The sequence below is a fragment of the Vipera ursinii genome (assembly GCF_947247035.1).
Source record: "Vipera ursinii genome assembly, chromosome: 2".
In the NCBI taxonomy this organism is placed as follows: domain Eukaryota; kingdom Metazoa; phylum Chordata; class Lepidosauria; order Squamata; family Viperidae; genus Vipera; species Vipera ursinii.
In genome coordinates, this window is record NC_139513.1 from 152,706,520 (window position 1) to 152,717,705 (window position 11,186).

Here is an 11,186-nt window from a genome sequence, read left to right on the forward strand (position 1 = left end):
TCAAGCAAGTTTACAATTTGTCTTACATTATATTTCATATACCTCCCAGATATAAATCCCGATTGATCACTATGAATCATTTGTTTCAAAACTTGCATTAATCTATTAGCCAATACGTTAGCAAAAATCTTATAATCTGTATTTAAAAGCGATATAGGTCTATAATTTTTAGGTTGAGTAAGGTCTTGATCCTCCTTTGGAATCAATGATACAAAAGCTGTACTCCATGATGGAGGAACTGCACCTCCAGTCTGAATTTCATTAAACAAAATCTTTAAAGGTTCAATCATTTCGAGCAACAACTTTTTATAGTAAATTGCTGTTAATCCATCTGTTCCTGGAGCCTTGCCCAATTTCAACTGTTTAATAGCTAAAGAAATTTCTTCTGATGTAATTGGGCAATTCATCTCAAGTTGTTGTTCCTTTGAGAGTCTCAGAAAATGAGCTCCCTGTAAATACTTGTCTATATCTAAAGCTTGTATATTTTCTTTAGAATATAATTTCGAATAAAAATCTAAAAAACTCCTCTTAATCAAATTTTGTTGGTAGACTTCTTTTCCTTTATATTCTATTTTATCTATAGTACGTGATTTCTGTTTCTTCCTTAATTGATAAGCCAACCGTCTACCAGGCTTATTAGCGTTACAAAAAGTATTGTGTTTAGCATAGCGCAAATTAGTTGCTACTTGATCAGCCAGTAGCATGTTAAATTGTTCTTTCAATAAATGTATTGAGATCCTTAAATTATTATCCAATGGATTCAAAATAAGCTTTTTCTCCTTAGATTTAATCTCTTCCTCAATATCTAAATGTTTTTGCATTTGCTTATATAATATAATAACGTAAATGCGAAAAAGAAAAAAAGTAAGGAAATGAAATGAAGATACAAAGAAAAAAAGAGATTGAAAAAAGACCAAAGATATATTTGTGTGTGTGTGTGTGTGTGTAATATGTATGTATACACAGAGGAAAATCAGAAGCCAGCTATCTTTCTCTAATATATAATGTGTGTGCATATACAGAACAGAAATATACAACAGAAAACAGGAATATATGAATGTATGTGTATGTATATGTCTGTGTGTATGCACACACACATTTATTCATGTTTCTCTTTATATTTCTGTTCTATATATGCACATCATGTGATAATATATATTACAGATAGGTGGCTTCCGCTTTTCCTCTTAGCTGTTATACATACAACTTTAATCAAAGAGATTGTGTGTGCTTCTTGTCTGGATTCCTTTGCAAGGCTGACAGAACATTTTATTGCTCTAGGATTTGCAGTTGCTCAGGGAGCAGAAAATAGGTAGGGCTGCAATTTTTGCAAACTTTCATTGGGCATGAGCTTTGACTGACTTATCATGTTTTTGGTGCTTGCAGAAGTGCAAACAAGGGAAGTGAAGAAGCGAGGACTCCTGCAAATGGGCTTCAGACTCCTGTCTAAAGGTTAGGAACAATCTTGTCTGCAAGTGCCCATTATCGCTTGTTCTTTCATATGGATTATTCAATAACTTAGTGCCAAATTTTCCTTTCTAGGCCTCCTCTGAATGCTGCATCATATGCATTTCGGAGATGGCCTGAACAGAGGTAATTAATGAGTCAAAAGCTCATGTTAAGCCCCAACAGTTTTTGAACAGATTTATTCTAACAATCAACACATTCTTTGGTGATTAGTTTCTAAAGGAAGAAGTGTTAATTTCCTCACCTATCTGAAAAGCTTATTTCTAAACCCCCAAACAGAGGGTGGCTCAGCCAAAGTTTATACCATGTGTTGAAATGGTTCTTAAAATATTCATCTATTCTTGATCTCAACTGTTTTTCCCCAAGCTGATGCACCTTCTCTTGAATTTAATAGGTGGGGTCAGCTTCCTGCTTGTACTTGGAAGCAGCTGCATCAAAATTGGGTTCTCCTGCAAAAGAGAAATAATCTCAGCTAAACCTGCGGTATTACTAAACCTGCCTGAAGACAGATAAAAGCAGTAGGTAGCCAATGGTATGCTGAATTACAACCCTCAACATATCTACAAAGCATGAACAATTGTAAACCACAGCAAGAGTTATACTTTAGCCACATCAGAATGCCAGATTGCTTACTCTGCCCCATAGGCTTTCTGTGAGACTCATAAACCACTCCCTATATCCTTCCCCTGAGCTGGTGTTATTCATAAATTTGCTACAAAGGAAGAGGATTTGACTGAAGTAGTTTACAACAGAAAGAGGGCAAGTGACCAGGGATCAGGTCAGCTGGGTGATCAGTATTACCTCAGTTGGTTTTGTTGTGCATATCATTTTTCTCATTTATATTAACAGCTCTCTTATGCCTGCTTTAATTGTCCTCTTAAGAATAAAATATTACAGGAAACTAAAGACTGCTATACAAGTCATGGCTGCCGTGTCACGCCAATTTTTGTTTGTATCCTGTTCTCATTATTTTTACAAACTACTCAAGGCAGTCAACATATCACTAGAACATTATCCTAGCAGCCTTGTACACCTAGGTTGGCTATCGCTGGAAGCCCAGTGGCGCCACTAGTCCCGGCTGCCTTGGAAAAGTCCTTTGGAAAAATGCCTGGCTTATGCCATAGCTTGGGCACCCCTCCCCCTCCACCAATCTTCCAGCAGTCATTTTTTTTCCTTTTGCTCTGCCATCTTGCATGGGAGCAGCAAAGATGGAAAGCAACAAAGCAGCACTTCTTCCTGTTTCTTCGTAAACTTAAAAGAAAAGTCAGGGCATGCTGAGGTAAGCTAGCATTGCATCTTACACAGTGGCGTAGCGTGGGGGGTGCAGGGGGGGCCGGCCGCACCGGGCGCAACATCTGGGGGGGCGCCCATTAAGCTCGCCGGAGGGGGACGATTCTGCTTCGCCGAGGGTCGGAGGAGCGAGCGAGTGGGCGGAGCGTAGAAAGCAACCGCATTTGCTGTGCCCAGCCAGAGCGGGATCCCGTCCTCTCGCGGCTACGGATCGCCTCCTTTCTCGGATGGGGGTGGGGAGGCTTGGCGGCGTCTCACCTCCCTCTCTTTCTCCCGCCGCGGCTCTCCTCCGCTTGGCTCTCAACCTGCAAGCCCGCCCCCCCGACCCAGCTCCCGCCCCCGTCTCCTCCTTTCCCGGAGGTAAAGGTAACAACTGCAGCCGCTGCACCTGCGGCTGCTTGCTGCTCCTCCTCCTCCTCCTTCTCCTCCTCCTCCTGCCGTATTGACTCTCTGTGGCCACTCGGTTCCCCCTGCAGGAGGCGATCGGGACGCCCCCCCGACACACGTCGCCAGCAGCGAGAGTTTCCAGCCAGTCCGGCAAATCTTTGGGGCAAGGTGCCAAAGAGAAGGAGGCGGCTTGGCTTGGATAAGCAGCGTCTGGGCAGAAAATAGGTCAGGCGCCACAGCAAGTATGAACTCCTGGGGTTCAGCCTAAGCAGGCAAAGCTGCAGGGTGGGTTGGTTGGCTTTTCCGGCTTTGGAATAACCTTGGGAAGCTGAGGCATTGTAAGTTGGAAGTCATTGTTTGTTGCCTAACATGTTGGGTCACCCCACACCACATGCTAAGCCATAACCCGTGGTTGGTATCCAGGGTTTAGGACAAGATGGAGAAAACTAGCCAATTGTGGGATCATAAATCTTGATGAAGCCCATCATCGCTCCATGTGATGTATGCACTCAATCTACAAACGTAGTCCAAGCCTATTCACATCTGTTGTAAGGTCATTCTCTCGTGGGGTTTATCTTGACATCCACTAGGAGTGGAACAAACATGCCCCATTAACCATTTTCAACGCCATGTCCTCTCTTTGTCTCATCCTAAATCACAGCTGAGGCACCTTAAAGTTGCCTTGTTTCAGTTTTAAACTAGCATTTTCCCTCTTCTCCAGAGACCCTTTTTTGCCTTGAACCTAACTCAGCGGTAGGCAACCTTGGCTCTTTTATGACTCATGGACTTCAACTCCCAGAATTCCTGAGCTAGTGGAAGAGACTCGAGTGCTAAAATCCACGGGTTAGGGGGCACAAATTATTTGCCTTGCCCCGGGTGCTGACAACCCACGCTACGCCACTGATCTTACATCCTGGTTTCACAGACGAGCATCTGCTTAGGAGCTCCTCCATCAAAAGTGAGGTTGTTTCCCCACCATCACCAGAAATTCTGATTGATGGGTGGTGTGGCTAGTGCACAAATTGGGGTTGGGGTTAGACATGTAAATGTAAAGGGTGAAACTACTGTTGTCTCCAAGATGTTCTTCCGGTTTGGATATGGTGAATTTGAGTGAAGTGAATTCAAGTAAACATTTCAGTTGGCTTTGGGCCTCCATTTGGCTCCCTGAGGTAACCAGCTTTTTTTATATAAACCGTTTAAGTTACTGTCTCTCACACTTGAAGTAGATGGCTCGTCAGAGATATCCTTGGAGGAGGGGGTCAAAAGAATCAATATAGTGGTTGCATTAAGTGTGAGTGAAACCTTAACTTTTCTGTGTATGAATTGAGATGGCATACATTTACAAAGAGGGCGGCCCTTCCACTGTGCAGCTGTGTTGTCATCTTCACTTCCTTGCCCCTTTTCCTCCAGAGCTGTTCCTTAAATCTCAAACACTTTCAGCCAAAGGTCGTTGTACACAGCCTTTCTTTTTTATTGATGATAAATAATACAATATATTACAGAAACACAAATAATAACCGAGCTCCAAGCAAAACACATTCTTCTTTTGCAGAAAAATAACAGTTGGGCATGGCCTGTTCCCTCCAAAGCTCAGTTATAAAGCAGACAGATGTGAAACATTTGTTCCAGACTTTTATGTGGAGAATGAGGGCTTTCCCCCCCACCTCATAAAAGGCAGGTTTTCTTAAAATTCAACCTTTGGCTTGGCCTTTCATTACATTCTCTTGAACCATGGCTGTTGCCACTCAAGAAACTTTCTCTTGGTCTGTAGGCATGCCAGATAAGGTTGTTTTTCTCTGCACATCAAATTAGTTTATTTAAGATACTTAAGTGGAGAATGAGTCCTCCCCTGCCCTATATATCAATCAGGCTTTCCTAAGCTTGACTGGAGACCAATTTGGAGCTGATAAAAAAAAATAAATGCTATCCACATGGATGTCATCTGCTCCTGATCTTTCCCCAGAATGCTAAGAAATACTGCATCTTTCTCATGCTAGGGGAGTATTCTGTCTAAAATTGCATGTTGGTATATTTATTTCACATACATCCTCATTCTTTTTTGGGGGGTGGTGGTGGAATTCATTTGGTGTTACCCTGAGGTAGGAAAGGGAGAGTGAAATGGTGATTCATGGGGTGTTATGAGTGCACTGCACTCCTGTGCAGCTTCACCTTGCTGTGCTGCTTCTCTCTCTGTATCTGGAATCCAAGCATAAGCTGTTGTCAGATACCAGAGCCAACTTCCATCTCCTGCTGTTAGTTCTGTACCTGGTCCCATTTTTACCAATTAACTGCGCTTCTCCTTCCCTGGCTTGTCCTGCTGACTTGTTCTAAGCAGCACACATGATGGCGACCATCCTTCACTCTCCACTCCCTTTTCTCTCAGCCCTCAGAAACCTGGAAGAACTGAGTCAGACTAGCCTAAATGGCTATGGGAGGCAGGCTGAGCTTTACTGAATAGCCCTCAAAGAAGTTCTCTCTGTTGCTTCTTGGAAGCTGTGTAAGATGGGAATTAAGCCAAAAACAAGGAACTTGGATGCACTGTATTTCCTCTGAGCCCTGAAATCACTTTAGGAAGGGAATGGCTGCAGGAAAATTGCTTTCCCTGACACTTTATGAAAAGAAGGCCATTTGTGGATCTGAAAGCACAGCCTTCTTTTCAAAAGTTTTGCCTTTGTGGGACCTCCTACAAATCCTCATCTGTTCCAGTGCAAAGCTGCTGTCAGTTTTTCCTTCTTTCACAAGCCAACCATAATTGCCCTCAGCTCAGGGTGACAAATATCGGTGCCTAAAGGAGATGAGCTCAAGCCACTGGGCCCCTCCCCTCCCCCAAAGCCTGGAGCATATCAATAAACCTGTATAATGAAAAATTCTGGACTTCTGCCATGAAGTCAAATGTTAATATCTAAACAAATGACAAGACTGTGCCCTGTTGTAAAAAATAGAAATGTGGATAGAATTGTCCTGGAGCACATCCAGGTTTTTGCAGCCCCAGGAGGTTGTTTTCTCATGCACTCACACCACAGGTTCAAGACAGTTATTTAGGCAAGTAAGCTCTTTCCATTCCCTCTTCAGGTCCTGGGCACTGGGGGAAGGTTCTTGGGCTTACAAGGTATACAGGGAGTGTTTATTGTCACGCAAGCCGTCAGGTTCCTTCTCTCCCTCACCTTTGGATTGCTTTTGTTTATGGAGAAGACATTTCCATGCTTTTCTCTTTCTCTTCCCACTCTTCCTCTGACTCGTAAGTACCTTTGATGATGGCCACCCTTTCAGACATATTCATTGAGTGAGGAAGCAGCACGTAGTTGTACAACACAGAAGCTAGAATGGCTCCAGAAATGGGCCCAACCCAGAACACCTGAGAAACCAATACAAGGAATTAGTTAAAGACTTTCAGATTTCCCCAATTAAGCTAGTTAGCGCAGTTAATAGAGTTATTGGTGGGTTTGCACAACACAACAGTCTTGATTAAATGGGACTGAGTAGGTTTGGTAGGTTCTGAAAAGCTAGCTATTATTTTAACAGGTTGTGCAAATCAGAATGTAATATGATATTCTGAGTGAGTTAAGATATAATGAGTTGAGTTAAGACTTAATAAAATTTCTTTTGACATAGCATATTGTGTTTTGTTTTGACATAGTATATTATGCAACACAGCCCACTTTGGCAGAACCGGTAGCTAATTTTTTGTTGCCCAGGCCCAGAATGGACTTCCAGAAGCAGCATCCACACAGAGAACCGATTGCTCACATATTTGAATCCCACCACTGGCTAGGCCACTATGATAAATCCACTTCTTACCCAATGAGCAGAGGTAAATCTTTTCATGATGACCGCAGGTCCAAAAGACCTGGCAGGATTCATAGAGCAGCCAGTAAAGTAGATCTGTACAAGAGAAAAACAAAGTAACTTAACCGTATAGACTTCTTTTGCCACTTCAAGGTAGACTTATCTAACAATCTGCCTACTCGCTTCCCTGGAAGACCACCTGCCAATTGTCATTCAGCTAGCATTCCCCTTGCCGTACATTATGGGAAAACTGGTTTTCTGGATCACAGCGGCCAATCACTAAAGGGCCTCCAAAAGATTTAGCTCCCAGCACCAGTCACAGTGAACAGGAAAGATCAGGCAATACACAGCAAGGAAGATTTATTATTTAAGAGTGATTTTGGCACTTCCATCTGTGGCTTGATGTTACAGAGGCTTTACCATCTTTGCTGATGTTTGGAGAAAAGACAGCCAGCATGAAGCTCAACACAGGCACCATATGGATGGGTGAGGACTGAGTGTTATGAATTCTGCTAATTACACCACTCACAGAAGCTTCTGTCTACAGCAAGTGTGTCCAACATTTTGGCTTGCCTGGGATGCATTGAGTGAAGAGGAATTGTCTTGGGCAGCATATTAATTACATATCACAGTTTATATGTATTAATAACAAACTTCATTTCTTAATATTTTTATTATATCTTGTGGGGCTACATTACTAGTTGTCCCAGGTCATATGTGGCCTACGGGCTGTGGGTTGGAAACGCCTGGACTACGGTGCCTATGGTAGATCCTAACTTTGTTTTGAAATTTTGTGCTTTAGAATTGGGAGGAAGTTGCCCAGGAAGTTATCCTATTCTCTGAAAATCCCCATATTCCTAAAGATCAAGTGCCCCTGGAGTTCACACATAAGCTGCTTGCACACGAGTACACACAGACTGTAATAATAAATAAATAAATAAATAAATAAATAAATAAATAAAGTTATAGCACCTTATGATCTGAGGGTGGTTACCAGCCAAGGGAGGCAGTGATGAGTTGAACTAGTACATTCCTTCCATTTGCTCCTTTCTTCGGCTTTTGCATAATGAGCACAAACAATACTTACCCCCACTAGATGGCCGAGGGTGACTGACAATCCAATGGACAGAGATGGGGATCCCACATTGCCATTTCGACGGATGTCAGTTGAGGCAAAAATGCAGAAGACAAGCTGGAAAGTCAGGATAATCTCCACTACCACAGCCTGACCTGCTGTTGTGTTGTTACTAAGCTGTGAGAAGAAAAAGGACACAGGTTTAGACTTTTAATCTTGCATGTTCTTGTCAGTAAGCCACTTCTGCTAAAAATCGAGAAGAATTGTGAGTGTTCAGCTGTGAAACAGGTCTTTGTGATTGCCTTTTGGTTTAAACGTTTTGAGATGTGATCTGCAATTAACTCTGTACAATGATTTTTCTTGTGTCCCTGGGGGTGTGTTCCTTAATCTCAAATAAACAATTCCATTTACTAAGTTTCAGCAGAGGGCATGAGATTAGAGGCACCTTCCCAAAAGAGCAAACTAAGAATCTTAAAAAGCTCTGCAAATACACACACACACACACACACACACACACACACCCCAGAGCATGGTTTTTTAGGTGTTAAAAGAGTTCAGCCCTGATTTCTTAAAATCTCTTTCATATTGTGTCTTGGTCACAGAAATTAAGCCCCATCTCAGCTGATCCCATCTGGAATATTTTCCTTTGGATAATGTTGTATCTATGTGAAATGGCCTTTAAAACCATTGGGGCTTGTTGAAGATAACAGAAGCAAAGATAAGAGAGAGTTCAGTAATTTGGAATAGATTGAAAGTTTCTTTTAGGTAGCCTCAGTTGAACCTTGACCTTTAAATGGGTCCTGATATCATACGTAATCCAAGAATCTGTTATACTTGACTTAGAAAAGACTGGTGCTAATATATTTCATTTTAAATTATATATATATATTTCCCCCCTAAGGCAATGCTTACTTTAGTTGGGGTCATAATGCAAATAGAAAGCTTTGATGGGGCAAGAGGCTCTCAGTTGTCTCCCCTTAAGTTTTTTGTCTAATAGCCGTAATTAGACAATTGATGCAATATCTAAATCATTGTGATAATAAGCACTGATGAAGTAAGATGTGATGGAGAAATAAAAGTGAGAAATAAAAGCCAGTTTGACCTAGTTAAGGCACCAGTCTAGAAACCAAGACATAATGAGTCCTACTTTTGCCTTAACATGACAACTGGCTGGGTGACTTTGGGCTAGTCACACTCTCTTAGTCCAAATCACCTCACAGGGCTGCTGTTGTGGGGAAAATAGGAGAAGGAAGATATATTAGGCATGTTTGCCACCTTGAATTATTTACAAAAATAGTAAAGGCAGGATTAAAAAAATCTAAAAAAAAGTGGTCCTTGGGAAAAGCATGGAATGAGGGCACATTGTCCATAATCTGAAATCATAGCATAATTCTGAACAGAACCAGTCTTGAATTCTACTTATAATTCTTAAAAATGAAACCTGAAACTCCCACTTGCATTTAACAACAAGGGAGGTTTATGACAATGGCAAACTACGTCCACTTTGCTGAGAAGAAAACATAAATGTGTCTTTTCCAGTCACCAAGGGCCATACAAAATCTTGAGATTTGCTTTTACACGGTCCTTCAAATATTATCTCCATGCTGTTTTCTGTATCTTTTTTTTGTCCTACTCTAATAACGTTTCTCACAAGCTTCCCAGATTGTTCATCTAATTTATTATGATGAAACCTTGGGTTCAATGAATTTATTGCTGCTCTGTGATCTTTTCTGGGGATCTTGAGATAGGCCTATTCTACATGTTTGTAGCTGGCTGTCCTTTTCTGTTCGAAGCCCTCATTCCTTGCATTGAACCAGAAATGATGACCCTGTTTACCAAAAGCCATTTCTTAGGAGACTTGGAGGAACAATATAGTAAATGATGTGTATGTGTAGGCTTGTGTGCATGCATGTAAATCCCAGGCACCATTCTTTTGATGCCTTTCCAAGAGCACCCAAGCCAATACACACAAATTTGCATCAAGTGTGAAATTACAGGGAAAGGTTTTTGAAAAGGAAAAATGATGAATCCTTAATAAGCAACCAATAACTATAGGTAGATTCTCTACGCTGTTCCTGCTGATCCTTTTACCTACAGCAGTGATTGAGTTAATGCATTTCTTGCTTTCCTTTTTAAACTGTCTCCCCTAGCATATGGGGACATTTGCAAAGAGCTCTGCCCTGTAAATAGCTCCATGCATGCTAGCAAACGCTGAGGGGTCTGGATAAGAGAACATTTCCCCCTTGCATTCCATCTGTTGCACCACCTGCTCTCTGGGAATGGAAAAGCTGCTTTTCCCCCAGTGTCCAAGAACAGAGCAGCTGCTACTTCTTTTCCCCTGAGATGCAAACTCTCCCTTAGGAGAATATGGACCTGTCTGAGAATTCCTCATACAAATTATTAGACCTCCACCACCCTGTGAGAGAGGTACTACTTACCCCATTGGCTGCCAGATTACCACGGGCATTGGTGGGGGTCACGCCGTAAAGGATGCCTGCACCAGCAATAGCCCCCAGCAGCTGAGCTATAATGTAAAACAACGTCCGGAGGAAAGAGATCTGGTTTCCAACGAAGAAGGCGATGGTCACTGCTGGGTTGATGTGGCCACCACTGATGTGACCAAAGGTCTGTACCATTGTGCCAATTGCCAAGCCAAATGCCAGGGAAATCTGAAGGACACTTGGCAAGGCTGATGGCCACTTCAGGGCTGAGCCCAAACCAAAGAACACAAAAATCATTGTTGCCAAGAACTCGGTGAAGACGGCTCGGAGAAAAACAACGGTGCAAACTTCTTTCCTCATGGCTGGGCTGGAGCTGGTGGACTGGCGATCATAGGGCCAAAAATATAAAAGGATTGCCCAAATGTTGGGGCCATGCAGACATATACATATATATAGCTTTCCCTCTGTAGGTGTAGCAAGAAGGGATTGTGCCCAGGTGTGGGTGGAGCCAAGAAGGTGGCCAGTCCCCTCTTCTACCTGCTCTTCTGGAGTTTGGAAACTTTCCATCTTCAAGCAAGGTCTAAGCTTTCCCCTTTTGCAAGCTCCAATTTGGATGTTGATTTCCTTATTTTTGTCTCCACACAATGGAGCCCTGTTGAAGGGCCTTGCTGTTATGAGATAGCCACAGAATTGCATAATGACATACAGATTAGCACCTTGTCTGTTTACTCTGCCCCTTC

At 42.4% G+C, this 11,186-nt stretch overlaps 1 protein-coding gene across 3 annotated transcripts in view; it reads right to left on the reverse strand.

Annotated features, from left to right (window-relative positions):
- Positions 1 to 10,934, reverse strand: part of LOC310634265 (aquaporin-5-like) — a 381,927-nt gene extending 370,993 nt beyond the window's left edge. For 2 of the 3 annotated variants that reach the window (XR_014491183.1, XR_014491184.1), the window contains exons 1-4: positions 10,444 to 10,934; positions 8,018 to 8,182; positions 6,943 to 7,026; positions 5,186 to 6,499 (exon numbers count right to left, since the gene is read on the reverse strand). Coding sequence is in view for 1 of the 3 variants with exons in the window: in XM_083352474.1 (XP_083208600.1) it covers positions 6,326 to 6,499; positions 6,943 to 7,026; positions 8,018 to 8,182; positions 10,444 to 10,806 (786 nt within the window). In the remaining 2 variants the exon portion in view is untranslated. Of the gene's footprint in view, positions 1 to 4,596; positions 6,500 to 6,942; positions 7,027 to 8,017; positions 8,183 to 10,443 lie in introns of those variants that run through there. The other variant, XM_083352474.1, reaches the window with a different exon arrangement.
- Between the last annotated feature and the right edge of the window lie 252 nt (positions 10,935 to 11,186).